Below are 26,653 nucleotides of genomic sequence, written 5' to 3'. Positions count from 1 at the left end.
TAATTTTAGCAACCTTTAGAAAGACAGCCTTACAGTATGTTAATTGCTAATTAAGTTGAGCAATGCACTTTCAGTTTTTGTTAGGTGCTGAAATCTTTGTTTCACGGTATATTTTTGTTTCACAATACATTTCCAATAACTAAGAAACGCTGGGTAGTTTCTGTAGCGGCTGGTCTCTGTTACCCCATAGTGTTGGTCAGAGTCACAGTTATACTGCTAGTGACTCTGACCCAATGTTTCCACCATAACTTCTGGTTTTCACATGTTTGCAAGATCTTTGGAGCTGCACATTTTCATATTTTGTATCTTTCTCTAGATGGGTATCTAGGTGTATTTTATTTTCATCTGGAGCAGAAATGGCAAACTCTTTGTATTTTTAGGAGCCAAGAGTCTATTATCTGGACGCTGGTCCAATGGCTGGAACAATCCAGTCTCCTCATGGATTGTCAGGCTCTAACATAATAAAGTTGACATCACCTAAACTGTAAGAGCTTCACAGGTATATAGTGTTGTGAGATCATCATTTGCCAGGGAATGAATGTACTTCATAAAAGATCCCCTTAAGAGGCAGAGTGGCAGTAATCCTTTGCTGTTTCAGATTCTAGAGTACTGTCTCTGTGTCAGTCTGACTGAAGAAAGCAACAGAGGAACGTGAACCCTTTTCTTTTCTTTTATGAACCACCTTATTTTTGGGAGCACACAAGCCTGCTAACCAATACAGAGCACTTCAGGAAAAAGCATGCTCCTATGGAATCACATTCTACCTGAAAAGAATCCTTGCAACTGGAAAGCTTGAAAACATTAACCAACAGGTTAGTGGAATAAGTATTATATTGACCTATGAAGCTGCCTTACATTGAGTCAGACCATTGGTCCATTTAGCCCAGAAAATGGGAAATCTATTCTGACTTTCAGTGGCTCTCCGAAGTTTCAGACAGACAGCTCTTTTCCAGCTCTGCTGTCACTCCGCCTCCTCAGTATCCGCTGAGTACTGGAACACACTATCTCTCCAGCTGTTTCAGAAGGCGGCCCGCCTGACACTTGTTTTGTTTAATGTATTTTGTCTATGCAGAGTTTTTCCATCCATAATACTTTGGGAAGTGAGTCCGCTCAGTGGCAGAGCATTTGCTTCCCAGGCAGCAAGTCCCAGGAGCTATCCGTGGCATCTCCAGGTAGGGCTGGGAAATACCCATCTGAAACTCTGGAGAGCTGCTGCCAGTCAGTGTCGACAGTATTGGTCTGACTTGGTATAATGCAGCTTTCGATAACCAATGGTTAGGGATCATTATTTCCAAATGCGTTGGGCAACTGCAGCAGCATCATACTTGTGTAGAGTGATCCTAAACTTGCTCACTCAGAATAAAGTCTCACTTTATTAAGTGAGAATGATTACTGAGGTTGTACACACAGAGGCGTAACTATGGGGGGGGCAGTGGGGGCACGTGCCCTGGATGCCATCTTTTCTGGTCATGTGGGGGGCGCCGCCATGACAAAAATTTTATTTTATTTTTTTAAAAAAAATTTTGTTAATACAAATGTTTCCTGCTCAGTGCAGCAGTGCTGCAGCAGTCAAGGGAGTGCGTCGGCGCCCCCTCCCCCACGAGCGGTCCCTTCCGCGCCGCCCGCGCCCCCCCCATTGTTTTGCTGGCGCCTGGCGGCCAGTCAGTGGCCTGGCTTGGCGGCGGCGGCGGGCGCTTGTGAGGAAAAACCTAAGTATAATGCAGTATGTTGGGGGCGCGGGGGGCGCCATTTCAATGCTTGCCCCGGGCGCCGTTTTCCCTAGTTACGCCTCTGTGTACACACAGCCTCCTTTTCTCAGAGCCAGGGAGGGTGGGGTGGGGTGGGGGAAGGCAGGAGAGATCCTGCCTTTCCCCACACAAGCAATGCTGCCTGCTAGCTCACCGTGCTGCTGCACTCCCAGACAAGTGCCACTGTGGCGAGCAGCGCAGCATTCTGAAGGCCAGGGAAACGCAGCCCAGCCTCGAGAAATCCCACACTGCATGGCGTGATGAGCACAGTACATTGGGGGATTTTCCTGTGAGTTGGGGGCTCTAGGTGGCCGGGGACTGAGATAACAGGGGGCACGTGCACCCTCTTACCTCAGTAAAAGCCCAGGAAGAAACCCCGGGCTACCTGGCAGGGCAGAGCTGGGATCGGCCTCAATCCCAGCACTTCACAGAAGAAGCCCTACCCAGTTACAGCTGCACAAGTCTGGGTGGGCTCCTTATGTGAACAGCCTTATTATTTCTCCAATTTATATAGTGCTTTCCCTAAAAGCTCAAAACAGTAGGAATGATTTCTTAACAAGTAAGCTTAAGGTCACTGTGTTTGGCTGCACATTTATTTGCAGGTAAATTGTGTGAAAATCAATTAGACACTCTTCTAAATATGTAAATTTAGAATTCTTGGTGTTTTTCAATGGGATGAATAGAAATAGGATTATTAGAGTTGAGGATTATGGTGTCCATCAAGAGACATAAAAAGAAGGCACACTTAACCTTTACTTAAGTGCAAAACATGGCCTAAAATTGGAAATTGGGTGGTATGGAGCTCATTCACACAATGCAGGTCTGGAACCAGTTGAGAAGACCTTTTAGGGCAGGGGTCCCCAACCTTGGGACCCTAGATACTATTGGACTACAACTCCCATTGTGATGGGGATTTTAGTCCAGCAGCATCTGAGCATCCAAGGTTGGGAACCTCAACCTACCTACCAAAATACTAAAAGCTCCTCTAATTCTCTATCTATGGGAATGTTGTCAGTAGAGGATAAAAATAAATATGAACGCCATTTTAAAATCCAATATAAATTCTTAGCAATGTAGATCTAACATTTTTGTTACAGGTCGGAAATCCTAGAAGTGCTTTTTAGTGCCATGTGTAAAAACAGGGGTAGAAATAACACAGCCTGTACTCCTATATATGTAAATTCCATGGATTTTCATAGAATTCACTTCTACATGATGTGTTCAGGGGGATACTCATTTGTGTTCCTAAATAAAACCACTTGGGAATGTGTATGTCCCATTTAAGTCAATGGGATCTATATTTATTCGATATCCAGCCATCTAGAAGAAGCAAATCTACACAATCCTTCTGTTTCAAAGGCTGAGATCCTACGCAGGCTTACTTGGAAGTAAGTTGCATTGAAATCCATGGAACTTACTTGGAAGCAAGTGCACTGGGGGATATGGCAGTGGAGTAATTCTCCCGCGCTAGGTGAGACCAGCCGCGTTTCAGCTATAATTTGCTTCTGCTGCGGTGTGTTTACAACAGGGTTACGTTGTACGTATGCACGTGCGTGCTCTTTTCTTTGCCCTCTGACGGAAATGCGTCAAAGCAGGAGCCTCCCGGCGGTCTGTCGTGGCTATATTTTTTTTACTGTCTCCTGTTTGGAGACAACCGATAGGATATGAACTGGAAAAATATCCAAGCCAATCGTTTTGTTTCGCTAATGATACCATATTGCTTTCTCCGCTGAACTCGGGAGTGGAGGGATTTGTGTGTGTGCTTGGGCGCAGTGTCCACGTGTATTCAAACGCATCGGCCGCTATTCAGGCGCCCTCCCCTCAGTCCAAAGATCTCCGTCCCAACATCGATAAACCGCTGGTTGTAATTCGAAGTGGGAGCGCAGTTCACGAGGAACGTTCATGGTGATGAATATGATTCATCAAAATCGTGAAAATAACTTCGCTTTACATTTACTGGGGGAAGAAAATGAAATCCCACTGAAGTGAGTGAGATTGCTCACTTTCGGGGTAGATCCCGAAGCATCCTGATCTAAGGCAGGTTGATTTCGGTTATGGATGTATGTCCAGTTGACCTGAATAGGGCTTACTTCTCAGTCAGTAACTTTAATAAAATTACACACGGTCAAACAGACTGTTAATCTAAAAGGTGGGTGGTAGGAAAGGATCCCTGAAATACGGTAATAAAAACAACGCAGGCAGAAAACGCTCGGAGAAAAGCTACGGGGCAATATGTGTAAAGCTGATTCTGTGTGTAAAATCTTTCCATATTTTAACCATAGAACATGTGAGTTGACGGTGTGTGTTGAGATATTCCTACCCCAGTGAAAAATAGTGATGTCGGAAAAGCCGCTTTCCCGCTCAATTGTCCCACTGACCCAGATGTTGGGTCTCTGAAGTCTTTCCGGTGGTTTGTATATTTGCAATGGAAATAAAACAGTAATAGCAACAGTTCACCTTTTTGAAGCGGGGGCGGGCTAGACTGAAAAGAGCTGCTGAGACTGAAAAGCGTGGCTTGTCTTCTGTGTTACCTAGACGAACCTCGGGGAACCCTCAAGTCGAGACGAGAGAAGAACAGGTGTTAAGACGGCAATCGTTCTTTGATCGTACACAAAGCGCGAGGGGGTGGGAGGCGAGTCTCCGACAGGCAAGCGCGCAGACAGGACACCCCATCCAGCAAGCAGCAACACATGATCTCTGTAATCACACACACAGTCTAGACACACAGATCCAAGGGGGGCGGCGGGGGGGGGCGTTGCCAGTCCTTTAAATAGCTTCGCAAAATGCCGAATCATCCCCCAAAAGGCATCTCCAAGCCCCGCATGTGTCTGTTCATGGTGTGTGGGGAGGCGAATCGCAGAACCGTCCAGCCCATCCCAACCGCTTCACATTTGACCAGCCCCGCTTCCTCGCCGCGGGATGCCAGCGCTCTGCAGTCATGCCCTGGCTTGGGCATCATTGGCTCATGGAGCGACCACGCCGCTGTTACAGGGTATTCACATCTGGCCAGCAGCCCAGGCGGCGTCTCCGCGGCCGGGCTGCTGCTCCTCCTCGGCGGCCTGCCTCTTATGGAACGTGAGCCCCGCGCGCCCTGGCCGGCCTCTCGGCTCCACCCCTCGCTCCCGCCGGGGGAAGCCTTGCATCACCCCGCAGCGCAGCCCCGCCCCGAAGGGCTTGGCCACACCCCCACCTCCTGCCCTGCTCGCTGAAGGAGTCTATTAATAGCATGACATCAGCCCCCGGACTAGGGTAGAGTAAATACCAATGCTGCTGACTGCCTGTATAAAAGGGAGTGATGCAACCGCGCAGAGAGCCAGAGACTTGGGGACGCGCTCAGAGCGAAGGAGGCGCGCCTGCTGTCCAGCGCCCACCAGCAGCGGCACCCATCCTGCTTCGACGGGAGCCCAGAACAAAATTTCTTTTTCTTGTTTAACTGCCTTTCCGAAAACACTCATATCTGGGTGCTTCTCTCCCCCACCCCACACCTTTTATTTGTTCTTCTAACTCTCCAAACACTGGGCAGAAAAAGAAAACTCGGACAGGAAGAGAGGAACAGGTAAGACGGCGGAACTCAAGGCAAGAATGAAGGGGGGGGGTTAGGAAAGGGTCTCTGAGGGGCTCCCCCCACACCTCGATCGCCGCTGGGAATCGGGCTGGGGGGAAACAAGATTTAGAGACGCGTGTATCTGGGTGCGTCTGTATCCGTCGCTCCATCTCTTGAGTTCTTGTTAAGCCTATATCTGTCATATTTCTGGAGGACTTTTGTTTTAAAAGGAGCGGGAGATGTCTCCTGTCTTAAAAGATCTGCGTTTTTGTAGCGGAAATGAGCGGGGAAAGTTGCTAAGGCAAATTATTGAAAGTGGCTAGAAGTTCGGGTTAACCGAAAGTAAAAGTTCATTCATCCGTATGAAGTTCTGACTGATCGCTAAAAGGCATACCTGAGCAATAGAAACTGCCGCTTCGCTTCCTCTTAACTTGCCTTTTCTGGCATTTTGATCGCCCCCCTCCCAAACAAGTCATTCGGGCCACCTCACGCTTTGTGTATGCGTGTGTTTGTTTTTGAAGTGAGGGAAAGCCCTGTTTTTTCTCTACCTCCTTAAAAAATTTTTTTTAATAATAATTCAGATTAGAAGATCCCAAGATCGTGTTTTCTAAACTGCGTAAAAACTACTAGTAGGCAGGTTATCGGCTTTGTTTCTTTAGGTCGCCGCCAACATTTCTCAGACCTCTTTTGGGAACAGGAGTTTTATAAGTGATCTTTTGATCATTACTAGTTTACGCTAGGTTGTGGGATGGCGCGCGAGTTGACGGAAAGATTCAGGACTTTACTCTTTGGCGAGATGGTCTTACCGCCGGCAGCCGGTGGGCGGCGCCCTGGTTGTTTCGAGGACGACGCCGCTTCGTAGAGTGCTGCAAGTTCGAATTGTCCGTTTTGATTATATACACTACTACAGCATTATAAAGGAACTGTTTGAAGTATTGTAGTCGGGCATAGGAATACAAATCGTTTAATGCAGACTGTCCTCACTGAGAATCGGTCGATGCGATGATGTTTCAGGACTTTGGCGTTTCTGAAACCACAAGAGTTGACTGTCTAGAGGGGGAATTTAATTTCTGTAGACGAATAACGTTTAACAGGGAATAACTTATTTTAAATGTAGGGAATCTTCATGTGTAGAGATCGATACTTTTTATATCTCTCCGGTTCTGTTCCTAGGAAGGCAAGTCATAGTGGCTGACATACTGAGGAAAACTGCTCAAAACCATTGAAATTAAAAGGACAAGCTGGAAAAGGACATTGAAATTAAATTAAAAGGACAAGCTGAAAAAGGACATTGTCCTTTTTAATGTCAGAGGGACTTTGAGTAATTTTCTTAAGTATGGCAGCCAGTAACTTTAAGTGGTCTCTGTCTCTAAACATGAAGGTTTCCTTCATTTAAAATAAATGATTCCTTACCAGATACTGTACTAAACTCTCCTACAAGACAGTCAAACAATGTCTTAATGCCCGAGTCCTAAACACCATTGCACTGACTGCAGTCAGTGCCCACAAGATAAACTCAAAACTTTTGTGCAGCTCCAGCCTTTGCAGGTTTATTTAGAAGCAAATCCTACTGAGTTCAATGGGATTTATTTCCAGAGGGAGTCTCTGTAGGGCTGAAGCTGTAAAATACAATGTGTGAATGTTTACTTGGAAATATTCCCCATGATCTGCAGTCTTACAGGATTGTTGTGAGGCTAAAGAGTACCTGTGTTCTTTGGAGGAAGGTCAGGATATATTATTTTACAAAACAGAGTGATCAGAATCCCTGTAAACCATTTTCCCCCATATGATAGGACTGATTTGAAATAAAGACAGGGTATTTTTAAAAAAACAAAAAACCCTGTTATCCATTTTGCCATTTAAGCAGAGTTTAGTGATGATATTACAGAAGACTAGTGAAAGAGAGCAGTTTCCAATGCTATATTGATTTTTCTTCGTAGTATCAACAGTTGACAATTTTGAAACAGGCATATAAATGTGGCCAAATTACAATGTCAGAATCCTAGAGGTCAAGTTCAGGTCAGGGTGGTTGTGAACTTGAATTGCTTCTAAAGCTTTGGGAGATTAACCTCTATGGTTAATAGGTCTTGTTGCATCAACAGGAGAAGGGAAAATATTCAGGGGGGAAACCAAAGCTTATCAGACAAAAATGAAACAAAGCGTCCAGACAAACATGAGTTTTAGTTTCAGAAGAAAAATGAGACAAAAGGCGTGCACAGAGTTGGGTCAGGGTGCCCTGTTCTATTTTTAATGCCAGGGTGAAGCTCTTAATGTCAACCAAGTTATCTGAAAGTCATCCAGCTTTTCAAAGAATGTAATCTTTGGCTCATCACCAGGTTCAGCTGGTGCCTGAGAGTGTTCCAGAATAAATGGACTATATGTCAGAAATATGAGCCATGAATATTATTAACATTATTGGATGGTAGTTCTAAAACACGAGCCCAGAGAAAAGGAGTGTCTGCCATCTTTAAATGGGCATGTTTCTGAAGCAATTCTGTAGAGTACCCATGTTATACAACATGGGCACAAACTGATGCAAGTTGGAAGAAATGAGAAGCTTCTGGAATCTCTCTTGCTGCTTGGAATGAAGCTATAGGCTGCATCTGGTCCCATGGGTAGGATCAATGTGTAGAAGAACAGGAGGTGTTGCGTATGGGTCATCATTGTACAAGGGTAGGTAGAGCAAGCTGAGAGTCAGTCTCTAGCATCTCCAATTAAAAAATATCAGACAGCAGGACTGTGAAAGACCTGAGGCTTTGGAGAGCTACTGTCTTTCACAGGGGGTATTGCAGAAGATGGACTAGTGACAAACCTTATTGAATTGTGTGTTAAGTGCTAAACGAATTATTAACAATAATGGTCTTATTATTATTATGACAGCTTTTTGCATCTGACTCGTAGGAACATACATAGGATGCTGCCATATACTGAGTCAGTCCATTGGTCTATCTAGCTCAGTATTGTCTTCAGAGACTGGCAGCGGCTTCTCCAAGGTTGCAGGCAGGAATATCTCTCTCGGCCTTATCTTGGAGAAGCCAGGGAGGGAACTCAGAACCTTCTGCTCTTCTCAGAGCGGCTCCATCCCCTAAGGGAATATCTTACAGTGCTCACACTTCTAGTCCCCCATTTATATACAACCAGGGCAGACCCTGCTTAGCTAAGGGGACAAGTCATGCTTGCTACCACAAGATCAGCTCTTCTCTCGGATTATGTGGCACAAACATTTTATCTGTGGTGTTTCTCCCAAACTGGAGATTATTCTTATCAAGTGGATGTGCAGATCTAGCAGCCTTATTTGTGAAGCAATTCATTGCTTGAAGAAGCTTGGCATTCAAAACGCACAAACAACCATGTGTTCTGCCACAAAGTTATGGTCCATCCCCATGGGAAAGGTATGTTGGGTCTTGTAATTTAGTTCTTTGGAAATTCAGCACTTGATTCTTCATAAATTGGTTTTGGAATGTTTCCCTGTGGTTTGTCACGTAATATTGTGAAGACCATGTACCACTTAACAATTACATGATGAATTAATGTTGTAACTGATTTGCACCGGTCCTGGGAGAGGCCCAGGTTCTTGTATGATATAGGTGTTCAACATCTTTCTTTTAAAATTACTTTCACTGATGGCTAAAGTACTCCATATCCCTCTGGCTTGGAACTCTCATAGGTATATTGTAAAGGTAAAGTGTGCCGTCGAGTCGGTGTCAACTCCTGGTGACCACAGAACCCCGTGGTTTTTCTTTGGTAGAATACTGGAGGGGTTTACCATTGCTATCTCCTGTGCAGTATTTTTTAATTTATTTCTTGTTTACACAGTCAGACAGGTGTTATTGACTGGTTTGTTTTATCCAGACATCGAGTCCTTTCCAAGGACCTGGGATGCCAGAATTTTATTGTCAATGTTGTTGCTGTTGTTATAGATATTGTCGCAGAATATAGGTTGTTCCCAGTAAAGCTGCTTTTTGTAATTGGCTGATGGTGATTTCTGTGGCCCCTATGGTGTTGAGGTGCTCTTCACGGTCTTTTGGAACTGCACCCAGGGCGCCAGTGACCACTGGGATTATTTTGGTCTTCTTCTGCCACAGCCTTTCAATTTCAATTTGTAGATCTTTGTATTTGGTGATTTTTTCTATTTCTTTTTCTTCTATTCTGCTATCCCCTGGTATTGCTATGTCGATTATTTTGACTTGTTTTTCTTTCTTCTCGACTACAGTTATATCTGGTGTATTGTGTGGCAGATGTTTGTCTGTTTGTAGTCGGAAGTCCCATAATATTTTTACATCTTCATTTTCTTCAACTTTTTCAATTTTATGATCCCACCAATTTTTGGCTACAGGTAGCTTGTATTTTTTGCAGATGTTCCAGTGTATCATCCCTGCTACTTTGTCATGCCTTTGTTTGTAGTCAGTCTGTGCGATCTTTTTACAACAGCTGATTAGGTGGTCCATGGTTTCATCTGCTTCTTTACAAAGGCGGCACTAGCTGTTTGTGGTTGATTTTTCAACTTTTGCTCTTATTGCATTTGTTCTTAGTTCTTTATTATTATTATTATTATTATTATTATTATTATTATTATTATTATTATTTTACATTTATATCCCGCTCTTCCTCCAAGGAGCCCAGAGTGGTGTACTACATACTTGAGTTTCTCTTTCACAACAACCCTGTGAAGTATGTTAAGCTGAGAGAGAAGTGACTGGCCCAGAGTCACCCAGCTAGTTTCATGGCTGATGATGATGAGATGGTGCCTTTCAGCATCTTCCTATATTGCTGCCGCCTGATATAGGTGTTTCCCATAGTCTGGGAAACATAGTCTGGGAATGGGAAACATACCAGTGGGGATTTGAATCTGCAACCTCTGGCTTTCTAGTCAAGTCATTTCCCCACTGCATCATTAGGTGGAGGTGATGGTTAATCAGAAACGGTAGCAGCACAGTGCATGCAGAAGAACAGTTAGTAGGTATAATGGACAGAAAGTTGAGCTTGGCTGCAAGAAAACCATGTTCCAGTTTTGCTTACTCACATATGAGGCTTATTGGCTATCCTTGGACAAGGCACTGCTTCTGATCTGTTTTACAGGGAAGATAAGAACTTAAGAACAGCCCTGCTGGATCAGGCCCAAGGCCCATCTAGTCTAGCATCCTCTTTTGCACAGTGGCCCATCAGATGCCACTGGAAGCCACAGGCAGGAGTTGAGGGCATGCCCTCTCTCCTGCTGTTACTCCCCTGCAACTGGTACTCAGAGGCATCCTGCCTTTGAGGCTGGAGGTGGCCTTTAGCCCTCCAAGTAGTAGCCAATGATAGACCTCTCCTCCATGAAGTTATCAAAACCCCTCTTAAAGCCATCCAGGTTGTTGGCTGTCACCACATCACGAGGTAGAGAATTCCACAAGTTGATTAGATGCGAGGATAAAACACATCAGCTCCTCAGAGGAAGGGTGAGATACTACTGTGACAAATGCTTGGGGTAATTATTGGCATACATGGATCGCAACAACCTGCAGGGATTAAATCTTCAAGTCACACCCTCTGATTTAGATGGCCTTCTCCCTAATCTCAGATGTGTGAGGGGTGGTTGTGGTTATTTAGTGTTGAAGGCAAGTCATGGGACTCTTCATTATCTGAAACACAGCTGAGAATGTGTATTAGGAACATTGTGGTTTGGGGAATGGGATTACTATAGCTTGAAGCTGTAGTAATTCTCTTGAAGGCTCTACTTTGCTGACAGCATTCCCAGTTGGCTTTTTTTCTTTTTGCAAGGGAGCTGCTATCACAAAACCTTGGCCACTTTCCAAACCCTCAGGGTTCTCTGCTAAAAACAATAGTGCCAACATATAGAATAGGACTCCAGGAAAGTGGCAAGAGATGCCGTGAATCATGGCTATAAATGCAGTCTGTGCACGTCTCCCATCTTTGCATAGAATTACACATAAATTACACATATTCAGCGTCTTATGAGATTTCTGGGGAATTTTAAAGGAATGTCCTAGCTCTTCTGGCTATGAAGATAAGCTTGAAAATAAATACGTTGTTCTGGGCTCCCCATGCAGAATTGAGCAATCTTCATAATCAAGAAGAGGTTTTCATTAAGTAAGGATCTTTCTCTTTTAGTACGTTAATTGCTGTGAATTTAATACTTTTATCAAGTTTGTATTGTCTTCAGCATTACTTGTGACCTAAAACTTAAATGATAAACCTGAAATTGGTAAGCTGCTGTTGACTTGGTTTGAGTATCTTCTACCTCCTAGAAGGATAAAAAGATATCTCTATTTGTATTGTGAGTCATAAGTAGGGGATTTCCGAACAAAATTACATAAGATTCTCAAGGTCTATGGAAATGACAAACAAATCTAGGAAATCTTCCCTCCTTTCGATGATCAAGAACTCTTAGGTTTTTTTACTTTTATTGTCCGAGGTCTGCTTTGCGCCTGGTCAATATTTCCATGTAGGAATGAATATGAAACATGTATAGATTGCCAAATATATGTATTTTGTTGCCATGATTAGCCAAGGCTTTTCAATTCAAGTTTACTCTGTGTAGCAAAACGTGTATGACCAATAAGCATGACCATCTACTGTATATGCATGTTGCAAATTCTTATATAGAAGTGCTTTCTGTGTAGAAAACTTCTTGTGTGTGATATTGTCCTTGGTGTTTTGGTTTTTTTAAAGAGATAAGGCACATGAATTGTCCCCTTTGTTCAGCAGGGTCCACCCTGATTTGTATTTGAATAGGAGACTACACTGAGCACTATAAGATATTCCCCTTAGGAGATGGATCTGCTCTGGGAAGAGCACCTGAATGCTTGCATGCAGAAGTTTCCAGGTTCCCGCCCTGGCATCTCCAAGAAAGGGCTGAGAGAAACTCCTGCCTCAGTCCTGGAGAAGTGCCCTGCCTGATCTTCGGGCTGCCGCTCTCTCTAATAGAGGAGAGCTGATCTTGTGGTACCAAGCATGAATTGCCCCCTTTGCTAAGCAGGTTTCACCCTAGTTTGCATGTTTGGGAGACTATGAGCACTTTAAGATAATCCTAAATGCTTGCATACAGAAGGTTCCAAGTTCCCTCCCTGGCATCTCCAAGATAGGGCTGAGAGAGACTCCTGCCTGTAACCTTGGAAATGCCACTGCCAGTCTGTGTAGACTAGGCCTGCTCAGCCTTGGCCACCCAGTTGTTATTGGACTACAACTCCCATAATCCCAAGCCACAGTGGCCAATAGCTAGGGATTATGGGAGTTGTCGGCCAACATCTGTAGGACGGCTGAAGTTGAGCAGCCCTGGTGTAGACAATACTGAGCTAGATGATGGACCAATGGTCTGACTTGGTATTAGGCAGCTTCCTATGTAGGTTAGAGGGAACTGAAAAAAGGCATCATAAACCGGGAATTTGGTTCCTTCACATCTTTGTTTTATTGCCAATTGGTTTCAAGGTGCTGGTAGCTACCTTGAAAGTCCTAAACAGCTTGGGACCAGGGTACTTTAAGGACCACTTCTGTCCATACGCGCCTACCCACCCTATATGATCATTAGAGACTTGGTAACGTGCAAGAGGGCCTCTTCTGAGGCTGTGTCCACGGTGTGAAATTCCCTACCTCATGAGGTCTGACTAGCGCTCTCTCTGCCAGTGCTTTTGGAGGAGATTAAAGGTGCTGCTGTTCAACAGGGTTTGTGATAAAGCAGGGTAGATTTGTAATTTAAAAATGCAAAAATAAAAATACATTATTTGTAAAAACATAAACAAATTAAAATTTGCTTTTGCTCTCCAACACACAGCTATGTAAACTATATAACTTGCACAGGGGACCAAAATGAGGCTTATCTAACTCTCACCATTGCCTAAAGCTGTGATTACAAAATCTGATTCATCAATTGGATAGTGTGATTGCTGCATATCTGTACACGAATGCCCAAAGGCAGTAATTAGCTTATCTCTTGTGAAGCTACTTGTAAAAGGTTTTGCTATAACATGAAACTTGTTTCTTGGAGTCTAGGTGTGCCAGAGGAAGCACAGAAGTCCTGCAAAAGCTTATGATTAAGGCTTTCATTGCTTTCTCCAGCACACCTCAAGATCGACTCCAAGAAGCACGTTTCGTGTTCATTTGAACACTAAGTCATTGATCCCTTCTGTAAAGATCAGGTTGATTTCAGTGTGATGAAATGCAGAAGATCAGCTCACCGCATGCATGAAATACTGCCAATCGCTGAGTTTAAATACTGTATGGCTTTGCACACTAGCATGCAGGAGGGCGGGTGCTGGGGAAGGCAGGGTCAGACATGCCTCCCTGCCCCCCAGATGAGAAAGGATATTCTGCTGGGAGCGTGGATCTCCGGAGGTGGAGACAATGGATCCCAGCCTCGGGATAGCCCACAATGCACCATGTGACAAGTGCAATGCATTGGGGATACCCCCCACGCCATGAGTCAGATGTTCCAGACACCTGACTCTGTGTGTTCTTGCACTGCAAGCAGCCCGAGCACATACATGACCCCAGCGCCAGAGTTAAGGGCGCATTTCCACCCTTAACCTCAGCTGAAGGCCAGCGTAAAAAGTAGGGTTAGGCAGGTGGGTAGCGCCAGGATCCGTGTGGATCCCGAAACTGCACACAAGGGGCTTCCCTAGCCTGGGTTAGGCTGCTCGCGTGAATCGGCTTTGTGTTTTTGCTCATTACATGAACCTCCACTTTTCTGGTTTCAGGGAAAATTTCCATCTGTGTGTGGAAAGAGTTTTGTTCTGGGTGGCAGTATCAAGGCACTGTGTGTGCATGTGCATTCCGAGTGGGATCTACCTGAATCTGAGTGGACCTTAAAAAAAAATTGTGTGCATGTGTTTGCACGCCTTAGGGGGGAACACTGGTAATATACACAACCATTAACTCAATATGTTGGCATGTGTGGTCAGTTATGACCCCAAACTGCTAGAATGATTCCATGGCCAAAGGTCATGTTTTCTGTTTTGGTCCTTTTTTGAGAATTGACTGTCTCCTAGCAAATATTTTTTATCTTTTTAACCTTCTGATAGGCTAATCCTTGCTCTCCTCTTCCCTCTTAGCAAAATGATGCTCCAGCACCCAGGGCAAGTGTCTGCCTCAGAAGTCAGTGCCTCTGCCATTGTTCCATGCTTGTCTCCTGCAGTATCCCTGGGTTTTGAAGACTTCACAAATCTAACTCCACTGGTCAAAGAAGAATTACGATTCGCTATCCAGAATAAGCGCCTATCCCACAGGATGCCCTCCACTCTGGACACAGTAACAGTTTCTGATAGGCCCGGTGAAATGTCGATGTACAGAGCAGAGGTACTCCTTTCTCCACTCTCTTTTTTTTAAATTTAAGTTCAATAATGGCATTTTAATTTTTTAAAGAAATGAATACCATATAAAGTCATTAAACTCGACAGGTAATTTGTAGACTAACAGCCTAATCAGCAAAATTGTTAGGTTGTATTATCTAAATTGGTTTCACTAGAACGTGTTCTTATTGCAGTTGGCGACTTACATGTGTTTGAGTGGAAGGCTGTGGCTGCATTTAGTGCAAGCCTGTAGTCTTGTGCACATCTGAACTATGTGCGGTACACTATGCTCAAACAGTCTGCAGTGTACAACAGGGTCTCTCTACAATTAATAATTCCGGGTTATGAGGACCAGCCTGTCCCCAAATCAGCTTCTGTCTGTGGCTTTGTAGAAGTACCGAAAAATGCCTAGCTGATCTGCAGACTGGGCTGTCCAGCCTATTTACATTGTAAACATTTCTATCTGAACTTTATTTAAATCAGAAGTAGGCAACTTTGGCTCTGCAGCTGGTGTTGAACTAAAACTCTCATCATCCCCAGCCACAATGAACTGGGGTTGATGGGAGTTGTAGTTCAACAGCTGGAGAGCCTAAGTGGCCTGAAGGTAAAGTGGTGCCATCGAGTCGGTGTCACATAGACACATCTAGCACTATTGCAGGCCTTGACAAAGGAGCCAGCCCATTAATGTAGGAACCAGGCAATGGATATCTGAAAAGGTTACTGGACTTGGTGATGAAACTTGTGGAGGGAGAGGTTAAATGGGATTCTCTTTATCCCCTTTACAAGCAGTCCACTTAGAACAGAAGCAGGGTTGCCTGGGATGAATAAAGATTTTTATTAAATAACTTGACCTCTGAATATCCTAGTCTAGGCACCATGGTTCTCTGGCGCCTGGATTTGTCAAGCCCCGGACACAGGGGCGTAACTACAATTAGGCAGGGGAAGGCCGTTGTCTCGGGGCCGGACAATTATTATGAAAGCAGTTTCATCTGTAGGTGAAGAAGAGATTTGCTGAGGTCAAGCTGCATGCCCAGTCCACCTGGTGCTGAAAACTCACCATCTTTCTTTAAATGTTGCTAGTGCGCGCCAGAAGAAGACGAAAGGAAAAGACGCCGGAGGGAAAGAAACAAGATTGCAGCAGCAAAATGTCGAAACAAAAAGAAGGAAAAAACGGAATGTCTGCAGAAAGTAAGTTAGCAGACTTCTTTTCATTGGTATCGATCTGAGAAAGGAAGACACTATGGAGAGGGGGTGGGATGAAGTCTTTCAGTCAGAACTGCCTAAGTGTGTACAACTGTACACACAACAGAATGAGGCTGTTCACACGAGGGGAGAAAATCGGGCTAGCGGAGGCTAGCTCGATTTTCTCCCATCGTGAGAATCAATGGGCTCTGCTGCGAGCCAGGTGGCACTGGTTCTTAAGCGGGTCACCCACTTAAGTAGCCCTGCCCGTAAACCGGGTTTGCGGAGCAAGCGTTCTGCAAACCTGGTTTTTCTAATCGTGTGGCGCACCGCGGCAACTCACAAGTAGACTCCCGGTTCGGGCGTCTCTCCAGCATGCCCTGCGCGCTCATGCAGGGCATGCTGGAACTTCCGGGGGCCATGTGGTAGTGGTGTGTCCGAACCGGTCCGGCAGCCATTCCAAAGAATGGCCGAACTGCCGGACCGGTCCGGCCCTGCCTGGTTCAGGTCCGGGTGGGGGGTATGTCTTTAAGGGCGGGGAGGGCTTGCTTAGCCCTCCCGCCTCCTTGCCCCCGCCAGCGCCCGTATTGTACTGTATAGGGGCGCTGGAAACCAGCCGCCCCCCCCGCCGCGGCGAAATAACCTCTAAAACCATCCAGCCCTCCCTCCCTCCCAGCTAGCTGCCCGCCCACCCACCCACCCACCCAGTCGCTCACCCGGTCGCTGGATAAAAAGCGAGAGGAGCTCCGGCACAGAGCTCCTCTCGCTTGGAAGGCCTCCAGCAGAATGGTGGCTTGCGCGCGCGCGCATGCGCGCGCCGCAAACCACGCCATTCTCCGGAGGCCCGGTCTACTCAGCGATCGGCGGCCCGGTCTACCCGCCGGGAAAGGGCCAGGTAGACCGGGCCTCCGATCGCTGGGTAGACCGGGCCTCTGGCGATCGGAGGCCCGGTCTACCCAGCGATCGGAGGCCCGGTCTACCCGGCCCTTTCCCGCCGGGTAGACCGGGCCTCCGGAGAACGGCGTGGTTTGCGGCGCGCGCAAGCCACCATTCTGCTGGAGGCCTTCCAAGCGAGAGGAGCTCTGTGCCGGAGCTCCTCTCGCTTTTTATCCAGCGACCGGGTGAGCGACTGGGTGGGTGGGTGGGTGGGTGGGCGGGCAGCTAGCTGGGAGGGAGGGAGGGCTGGATGGTTTTAGAGGTTATTTCGCCGCGGCGGCGGGGGGGGGGGGGCGGCTGGTTTCCAGCGCCCCTATACAGTACAATACGGGCACTGGCGGGGGCAAGGAGGCGGGAGGGCTAAGCAAGCCCTCCCCGCCCTAAAAACAAGGCCCCCCTTCGGTGCCAGTCCGGACTTCTCCGGACCGTGCACATCCCTACCATGTGGCCCCGATCCCTCCAGCCCCCGCTGGCTCTGTAATGGAGCCAGCAGTCATGTGGGCAGTTGGTTCGGCTGCCCGGAGCAGACTGGCTGCTCGTGTGCAGGGAGAGTGGGCTAAGCCCGCTCTCCCCGCTAACCCTCTGGAGGTGGGTCTCCTTGATCGTGAGACCCGCCTCACGGTCTTAAAAGGGCTTTTGATTCTTGCAGTTGTACATGATGACAGGAGGTGGTAATAGCTGAGAAACGGAGACTTTGAGAGCTATCTGAAGGGAGAGTGAGGGTGCCACGTTTGTTTCTGGAAGGGGGGTTTCAGGCATAAGGGGTAGCTAGGAAGAATAAGCAGAGTTGTTTAAGAGGCAGCATGTGCAAAGATGAGCAACGGGGCACCTTTCAAAGTGATGATTCTGTTATATTTAGTAGTGGGGGAGCAACTGACCCTACCCAAAGCCCGCACAGCATCCCTCCAGTGGCTATTGTTTCTTTTTACATTATGAGCTGAACCATTTTATATTGTTTTTCTGTATAAACCGCTTGGAGCTCTCCATGGCCTTTGTTGAAAAGTGGTATGAAAATATTTGTAGTAGATGTGGGTTTTCTGGGAAAGTGTGAGTGGGAAAAATTTCCCCTCTGTTTTGCATAAAATTTGCATTTAGTTTTTCTCTCAAAAAAAATTAAAATACAAATTTTCCTGATGCCCTAAATAGATTGTGATCTGATTTGGCGTGTTCTTCTTTGATCTGTTCATACAATTTTTAAAAACCACACACGCACAACTGACCTCCACCGTATTAATTTCCCCTCACTAACTCTAAAGTATTTCAAGTAAAGGTCAAGTGTGCCCTCGAGTCAGTGTCGACTCCTAATGACCACAGAGCCCTGTGGTTGTCTGGTAGAATACAGGAGGGGTTTACCATTGCCTCCTCCTGTGCAGTATGAGATGATGCCTTTCAGTAGCCAACTAGAATTTTTAGAAATGGAAGTATCAGCATCGTCTCTGGGAGTGTGGCAAACTTGGGAGAGCAAAAAACATTTCAGAAAGCAAGGACTGAAATATGAGCTGAGGCAAGGCCATGGAGAGCTTCAAAAGTAAGGATGAAATTCCTTGTTGGCTGTGGAAGGGGATCAGAAACTAGCTGAGGAATTTGAGGAGAGGCACTGCACAGTCTGAACAGTGGGGAAAGCTAACAGTTCTTCTGACAGCAACATTCTGGGTAGAAGCTGGGTATTGATGTGACAAGCAAACACAACAGAAAAGCTTGCACTAGGAAAGGCCATGAGCATGAACCAGAGTTTTTTTGCCCAAGAGTATCAGAGGCGCACTCAGCCATGGACCGTGGAGATTTGGTCCGTGGCCTCTTGTCTTCTGGGGGGGGGGGCCTTCCCAGAGTCCCAACACTGCCCCATGCCCACCAGGCGTGTCAAATCTTTTTTTAAACATTTTTTTAAAGCGCTGTTGATGGTGGGGACGGAGGCTGCCAGCGGGTGTGCGGGCACTCGGGAGAGGGAGGCGGCGGCAACAGCTCCTCCTCTGAGCCTCTCAAATGACAGATTGGGCCATTTTCAGCCCATTTCAGGCGTGTGCACGCACAGAGAGCTCCTAAATGGGCCAAAAGTGGCCCGCTCTGTCATTTGGGAGGTAGGCGGGCTCAGAGAAGGAGCTCTTGCTTCCACCTCCCTCCCCCAAGGGCCTGCACACCTGCTGGGAGCCACATCCTTGCTATGCAGCGGGGCTTTAAACAATGTTTTAAAAAAAGAGATTTGATTTGCCTCCACCCACCACCCTCAAGCAGGGGGAGGGGGCCCTCCAAAGCCCTTCAGGTCCAGGCTCCAAAATTACTTAGGTGTGCCCCTGAAGAAGATGAAAGTGCAGATTTTCAGGGTTGCACATGGACTCATTATAACCATCGCTGCACTTTGAGCAACACTGTAGCTTGGATTTCAGCAACCCACTTCTCAACACACTGAACATCATGTGATAGATTGAGGTGATGGTTTCTTTTAAAAGGTTTAAAGCTTCCCGTTCTGTCTTTACACTCTTCTTCTGTGACTAGGAATCTGAAAAGCTGGAATCCATCAACGCAGACCTGAAGGCTCAGATTGAGGAGCTGAAGAATGAGAAGCAACACTTGATCTATATGCTCAATCTGCACAGGCCCACTTGTATCGTCCGAGCCCAGAATGGAAGGACGCCGGAGGACGAAAGGAATCTCTTCATCCAGCAGATCAAAGAAGGAACCTTGCAAGGCTAAGTGACTGTGATGAGACAATGCTAGATGTCCCTGGGGACATGCCTTTACACCAAAAGAACCCTCAAATACCACCCCAAGCCAGAAGCCATAGAGAAGCTATCTTGGCATTTGCGGTCTCCTGTTAGTCAAGAGAAAGCAGAGGAGACGATATTGCTAAGTGGCCTGTGTGTGCTTGGCTGTGAGTCTCCCTGATGAAAAGACTCAGTTGGGTTGAAGAGAGGCCTCTGCCTTTGCTTCAGGTTTAAGTATCTGCCATTCGTGCTATTCCCAGAAGCCATACTCACATCAGCTCTAGACTTGTTAAGCCCCTGCTGGCATGTGGTACCTGCACTTTGAGTTATTTCTGGAGAACACTAGGACTCTCAATGATGCGCATCATGCAGACGGCCAGGCTGAAGGGACACTGTGTGTCCTTTGGTTGGGTAGGGATTATAGATGGAGTGCAACTTTTTTTTTTTTTTTTTTGCTTTGTATTTTCAAAAGAAAGAGGTTTGCAACTTCCAGGATGCAGCTTTCAATTCCGAAAGGCATTGCAATACTACGGGAATTACTGTCTTTCTACAACTGTGCAATGTTGTGTTCAAATGAGCATGCTGCTCTGATGTTAACGGAAGTCTTTCTGTGGGTTTTTCTATGACTCATGTTAGAAGTGAACTGTGGGATGATATGACAGGCATCAGTTTCTTGTGCAAAAAAAAAAAAAAAAAGCTAATTGAACCAAGTCTGAATTTACCAAACTGGAACATTACCCACTTAGCTAATTTTTTTAAAAGGGGGAAATTCCCCTTTGAGAACTTAATTTGAGTCACATGCAGTCAAAGGAACTTCATAGTACACAAGACAATATCGTGACAAATACAGGCTTGAAATGAGAGGCCCTCTTTGATTGTGGTTCACCATATCTGGGGTACTCCACTTGCTAATCTTTCTTTGGTAACACTTTCCCCAGAGTAGAACTATGGTCATTGTCAATTTGAATATGTTAATTGATGTGTATATGTTAAGTGTATGGGAATGCAAAACTGTCCAGTACTTCGTTTTATGGCTGTGCTATGAATACCGGCATTTTAACAAAGTCCACCATGAGCCAAGTAGGACTGCCAACTTTTAAATAGCTTGATAGCCGGCATGGGAAGGCAGTTTCTTCTGTCTGTGTGCTGCACTGGCAGAAACTGCACCTGTTGAACTCCCCACCACCCATTGGCTCGAAGGTACAGGAGCATCCTTCAAAGCCAGGTATAGGCATCGGTTCTAGCCATATGTTCTTGTTGTGTTAACCTGGCTGGGGTAAAGCTGTTCATGAGACTATGCTTCCCTTAAAGCAAGGGTTCTCAAACTCTGGTCTCCAGTTGGGTCTTTTGCCATCATGGCTGGGGATGACGGGAGTTGTAGTCCAACATGGAGATGCTCTTCCACTGAGCAATGGCTCCACCCCTTAACTTACAGCAGCCACATGTAGTTGCCCATCCAAATGCAAACCAGGGGAGGCCCTGCTTAGCAAAGGGGACAGCTCATTCCCACTACCACAAAACCAGCTTTCCACCCCATCCAGTGGACTCACTGAATCCTGGCAGTGAAAGAGGCTGCAATAAATGAACCCGTCTGTCTTCCTTCTCTGAATCAGGATACCCCCTGCTCAAAGCAACCCTGACAACACTATTTCAGCAGGCAACAGACTATCCCTGTGCAGTGAGAGAGCTGGCCAGAGAACTATGCACAATGTAAATTAAGTTCTGAATTTGGTGTGTGATCTCTGCATACCCGTTTCTTTAGAAGACAGCCCTTACTGGGGATTTGTCAGGCAAAACATGTAGGCTGCAAAGCTCAATCTAAAGCAAGGGTGAGCAACCGTGGCCCGGCAGCTGTTGTTAAAATACAGAGATGATGGGCACTGTAGTTCAAGAACACCTGGAGGGCCTCGTTTGCCCACCCCTGAAGGCTGGGAGCCACAATAAGAGGCCAGGAACTCTTGTAAAAATTCTGTGAACGTCTACACATGTGAACCCTTTTATCCCCACCAACATCCCATGAGCTTAACTACATGGATATCTGCAGGATTCCTTACCATCACTCCAGCACGACTAGTTCTTTTTCATAAGAGCCATGCATAATGGAAAGCTTTGTTTTTGTTCTTTATAGCTGTATGGTGGCTGCCCTCAGTCAGGTATATAACCTTGCTCTTTTTCTAGGCAACTTTCAACTACTTGAAAGTAATGGTATGCATTTTATAATATTATGGGGTTTGCGTGGTCAGCAACACCTTGCTGACCACGCAAAGGGCCTCCGCACATGCATGGAGGCCAGGTGAGTGACAGAGCCAGCGGACACTTGGTCCATTGACCTGCATATGGACTTCTAAAGGTGCTGCTTGCTGCCCCCCACCACCACCCGCGCCCACTCAAATTTCTGGACTGGTCTGCGGTTTGGCCAAATCAGACCAAACTGGTTTGCCAGACCACAAACCGGTCCAAATTAGGCCTGCAGCTCGGACTGTGATCTGTGCACACCACTTCTATATTATAAAAGCATCAGCTAAAATTAAAAAAAATAAAAAATTATGGTAGATGTTTAAAACCTAACATAGTGGCTTCTTTGAAGAACTAAATATGTGTGCTTAAATTCTGATATTCTGTGAAAGATGATTTGAGCCAGTTAAGTATTATCATTACAGTTTTCTGCAGAAGAAAAAGTTGGCCCCAGTCCAGCAAGCCGGGTCCACATGAAGTTGCCTTATATGGAGTCGGTCTCACCCAGAATTGCCTGTTCTGCTGGCAACAGCTTTCCAGGGACGCAGGCAGTAGGTGTTTCCCAGGCAAGAGGTTAACTTGACATCCTTGCTTCAGTGTAGATGTCAGGAATTGGACCTAGGACCTTCTGCATGCAAAATATGTGCTCTGCATCTGCCCCCCACCCCACCCCGTCCTTACAAGGCTTCTGCACATGGATCACTCTTCTGGCTCTGGTTCCGGGTGCACAAAATGATATTGTATAGGGTTTTTACAACAACAACACCCCCCATCCATCCATCACCCTGAGCATGTGAGTAGCGCTACCGCACCCTGCCCTTACTTCCATGCTCTTGGTTCTAACAGTAAGGTCACTTGAGGGAAAGGGGTGATTCCAGACATCCCTTCTCACCCCTTCTTCCTCAACAGGCCATTTGTCCCGTCAGAACTGGCAGTGCCAGCTCCCTGTGAAGTGGAGTATATTTGCATATGTATGAGGATCTCTAGATTAAGATTATTCCCTTTCATTTATCCTAATATTCCTAAGTAAAAAGACTGAAAAATGCAACTGATATGCCAAGTTTTATTCCTACTTTTCCCTCTTTGCTGTTAAATATTATTTTTATTACTGGAAATGTTTCAGTTTGACAAACCACCAAGTTAAAAGACAGGAACCAGTCCTAATCACTTTGCATATCCAGATCTGTGTAAATGCAGCTTCCAGTAAAACACAATCTAGCAACTTCAAAAATGTTGACTTTTCAAAAGCTGAAATTTTAGTTCTCAAACTTTGAGAAGTTAAAAAAAAAAGTTTTATTTTCAAAAAAAAAGTTCCTTTCACCACACTCTGCCTTTACATGCCAAATGTTTGAAACAGTAGCTGCACCCAGAATTTTAAAAAACGGAGCTGAAATAAAATTGTCAGCATTTAAGATTTTGCAGATCATATTTGTGCACATTAATTTGAATTTTCCCATTCCTGCCAAACTCCATGTTCCAGTATGGATATCTTTAGTCTGTGGAGGTCTAACTGTTTTAAATTTGGTTGCACAATCAATGCAATAGACAGAGGCATTTGCAGGACAAAATACTTTATTGAACAATTGCCCAGTGTTAGAATACACACAGAATCGCACCAGATACCTCAAAACAATAGCTTTTAAATCAGATGAGGATACTTGAGTCTGCTGCCTGTTTATCTCTCTTTGATTTTTACATTCTGCAACAGAACTACTTAATGCACTGTCTGCGATCTGGATATATTGTAATGTCCAATGCTGTTTTTCAAATGTGTATTTCATGTAACAAAAAATGGAAGGAAATGGGCCAAATTCTGTTTGATCAGAGTGTGATTTTTTTTTTACTTCCGGCAAGGTAAATCCGCTTTTGAGAGCTTGTCCAATGTAATATGACGAAAATAAATCCCTTATGGCCTCCACATTAACTGTGCAATGTACAAAAGGGGGAAAACATTGAGTCACTGTGATAATTTGATATATAACTATGTTAACAGAAATCATGCTGAATGAATTTTAAAGGGGTTTGTGTAATTATGAAGCTCCCTAAGCAAGTATTCAGACTCCCCCTATATCTGACATGGTTGCCCTATTAAAAAGGCATACTGATATATTTATGGTAATTCCAGTGAGTTGGACTGAAGTAATCGTGTGGAAGGAAAATAGCTGCTAGCACACTTCTGTCAGTGCCAGGGGAAGAATTTGCACAGTGCTATAACAGGATCTATAGCAGTTCTTGAGTTTTCTATATGTTCTTGCAGAAATGGAGAACATGGGCAGTTTTAACTTGACTTTTCCAAACAGTGCTCTACTTGGAGGTGCAGAACAGCCCTTGTGAGAGTAGAACATGCCTTCTCCTCACAGAGAAACTTGGGATCCAACCCTTTGTCTGGTGTGCAAGGGGCTATTGAGAATAGCCAAATATGATGCCCACAAATGGAAGTGCACTGAATCAAAGTCTAATAGACAATACTTTGTCCATGTATTTCATATATTGCCAAAAGCATTCAAGAGAATAAAAATGGGGGGAGGGGGTTGGTTGATGCTGTTGTGTGTGTGTGTGATGTTATCATACAGACAGGCTTTGTTAAATCTGCTCATAGAATTAATGATTCTCCTTGAGAGATTTTTATATTGCTGTTCTATCACTTATTATAAATGACGCAGGCGTCATGCTGCTGCTACTGCTGCTGCTTCAGTTAAACACAAATGTTGTTAACTAGCATGCCAAATGTTTACTACGGCACCGCTACTTTTGGCAAAGATATAATCTTTGTTCAGCTGTGGCTGCGTGTGTGTGTGTCTGTGTCTGTGTGTGTGTGCGCGCATACCTTTAAGAGGGTACTAGTACTACAGTCTATATTTGTATTGTTTGAGAGAGGCTGAATGTAGGATTTCTCTTTCCTGAACGGAAGGACCCCCGTGCCTCAGATAGCTCTGTGGCAGTGAGAGTTTCGGCTGGCACAGCTTGTCCTGTCTGAAAAGTGGCAACAGCAGGATTTGTCCCTGCCGTGCAAGGCACAGGAGGCCTCCTCCAGGGCTTGAAGCTGGATGGAAGAATGGTTGGATGGATGTAGGAACTGCATGGATTTACATATCTGTTTTATTCTGAACACTTAATAATGCAGTAGAAGCAATTTGTTTTCTATTATCAAGTTTTATGTTTTGATACTTTAATAATAAAAAAGACTAATACATGTTTTCTTCTGTGTGACTTAATTTATCTCGTTTGGAGGACTCACTCAAAACCCCAACCTATTATAAACTATGTTCTAACTACAGTAGAATGTCTCTTATCCAAATTCACTGCATGACCCCTGCCCCCATGCCACTGTTAATGCCAACCCCATGCCATCACCTCCTGTACTACAGTAGAACCATCATCCTTTTACCTGCTCTGTTGTTGCCTTCACCTGTGGTGTTGTTACCAAGTGTGCCCTGCACCTGGGACAAATAACCCATCTGTCCATTAGCCCTCACTATATTCTGTTATGACGTTATTGGTGCACTCATATGGTCCTTGGCTGATATGAATGGACATGCTTCTCCTGTGTTAGAGTTGGTTGGAATTATCATGCCTGGAGTTCTGGGTGACTCTGGGCCAGTCACTTCTCTCTCAGCCTAACCTACTTCACAGGGTTGTTGTGAGGAGAAACTTAAGTATGTAGTACACCGCTCTGGGCTCCTTGGAGGAAGAGCGGGATATAAAATGTAAGTAAGTAAATAAATAAACAGATTGAGAATTGCAGATTTAGGAGGCAGGCCTTCCTATGGTAGTGCAGGCTTGCTTGACGAGAGGGTGACCATTTTGTCCCAGATATAAACCAAGCCATGAATTTGCACAGAAGACCATCCTCTCCCTCCATTGGGGTCAGGGAGTGGGGCTGATTGGGAGGGTAGATGCAGGCACCTGGAGCAGAGCCCCAGATGTTGAATGGCACGTGCAAGGTGGCTTATACCAGTAGAGGCAGTCCTTTGAGGTACCTGGGTCCTTAGGACCTAACTGAATTGAGCCCAGAAACACATCAGTAATCAGTGCAGCTCACATAGTATTGTGATGAAGTATTCCCTAAATGCAGTCCCAACTAAAAGTCAGGATGCAGCATTCTGTATCAGTTGAAGTTTCTAAGCATTTCTTCAAAGGCCCCACATAAAGTGAGTTATATTAATCCAAGCTAAGGATGACCAGGAAGTAGGAAAGGAGAACTGGTCTTGTGGCAGCAAGCATGACTTGTCCCCATAGCTAAGCAGGGTCTGCCCTGGTTGCATCTGAATGGGAGACTTGATGTGTGAGCACTGCAAGATATTCCCCTCAGGGCATGAAGCCGCTCTGGGAAGAGCAGAAGGTTTCAAGTTCCCTGCCTGCAACCTTGGAGAAGCCGCTGCCAGTCTGTGTCGACAATACTGGGCTAGATAGACCAATGGTCTGACTCAGTATATGGCAGTTTCCTATGTTCCTAAACTTTTCACATGAGGCTTTTGAAGCCCTTTAACTCACATCTCCTCTGGAATGGAGGGGGTGCATTCACATATGACCCTGTGAGTTATCAGAGAGCAGTTCACACACACAATTTGGGTTTTCAACTGTGCATTAGAGTGTGACCCGATTTATATCTGGGGTTTAAAAAATCGACTATTTGCTGTGGTTGTTTGGGACAACTACGAATTTGCAGTAAAGTCTCCCTGTAAATTTGCGGTCAAAACTGCTGTGTGTAAAAGTCCCAGGGCCCAGAGAACCCAAGATGGTCTCGCTGTACTAGCCAAAGCTGGTAAAAGGATCAGGCTCTCCACAATTACTGTATGCAGGGAGTTTGTGTGTGAATAGACCTTCATAGATTCAGGAGAATGAGTTTACGTACGCATCCTCAAGCAGGAAAACAACGAAGACTCTCTGTTTCCTCATGCTAATAGGCTTTCTGCTCAGGCCCCACAGATAGGAAATAGGATCTCTCCTATTGAATTGCTGTAACTTCAATAAGACTGCTTTTGAGTAACTTAGTGTGGATGTGAGCCAGAAGTTGCAATA

General features: G+C 45.5%; 1 protein-coding gene across 1 annotated transcript; it reads left to right on the top strand.

Annotated features, from left to right (window-relative positions):
- Nucleotides 1-5,079: 5,079 nt before the first annotated feature.
- On the top strand, nucleotides 5,080-24,827 carry ATF3 (activating transcription factor 3). Its single transcript, XM_053310157.1, has 4 exons — nucleotides 5,080-5,304; nucleotides 14,340-14,583; nucleotides 15,657-15,764; nucleotides 19,188-24,827. Exons 2-4 carry the CDS (start codon nucleotides 14,344-14,346, stop codon nucleotides 19,383-19,385), a joined length of 546 nt encoding a protein of 181 aa, XP_053166132.1. The 5' UTR covers nucleotides 5,080-5,304; nucleotides 14,340-14,343; the 3' UTR covers nucleotides 19,386-24,827.
- Nucleotides 24,828-26,653: the final 1,826 nt, after the last annotated feature.

The sequence above is a fragment of the Hemicordylus capensis genome, chromosome 1 (genome assembly GCF_027244095.1).
Source record: "Hemicordylus capensis ecotype Gifberg chromosome 1, rHemCap1.1.pri, whole genome shotgun sequence".
Lineage (NCBI taxonomy): Eukaryota > Metazoa > Chordata > Lepidosauria > Squamata > Cordylidae > Hemicordylus > Hemicordylus capensis.
This window is presented reverse-complemented; position numbering and strand designations above follow the sequence as displayed.

Excerpts from the sequence above, each read along its gene's own strand:
- ATF3 (XM_053310157.1), top strand. The coding sequence starts at position 14,344 with ATGATGCTCCAGCACCCAGGGCAAGTGTCTGCCTCAGAAGTCAGTGCC. Across the intron at positions 14,584-15,656 it reads TGTCGATGTACAGAGCAGAG|TGCGCGCCAGAAGAAGACGA; the intron begins GTACTCCTTTCT and ends AAATGTTGCTAG. Across the intron at positions 15,765-19,187 it reads AAACGGAATGTCTGCAGAAA|GAATCTGAAAAGCTGGAATC; the intron begins GTAAGTTAGCAG and ends TTCTGTGACTAG.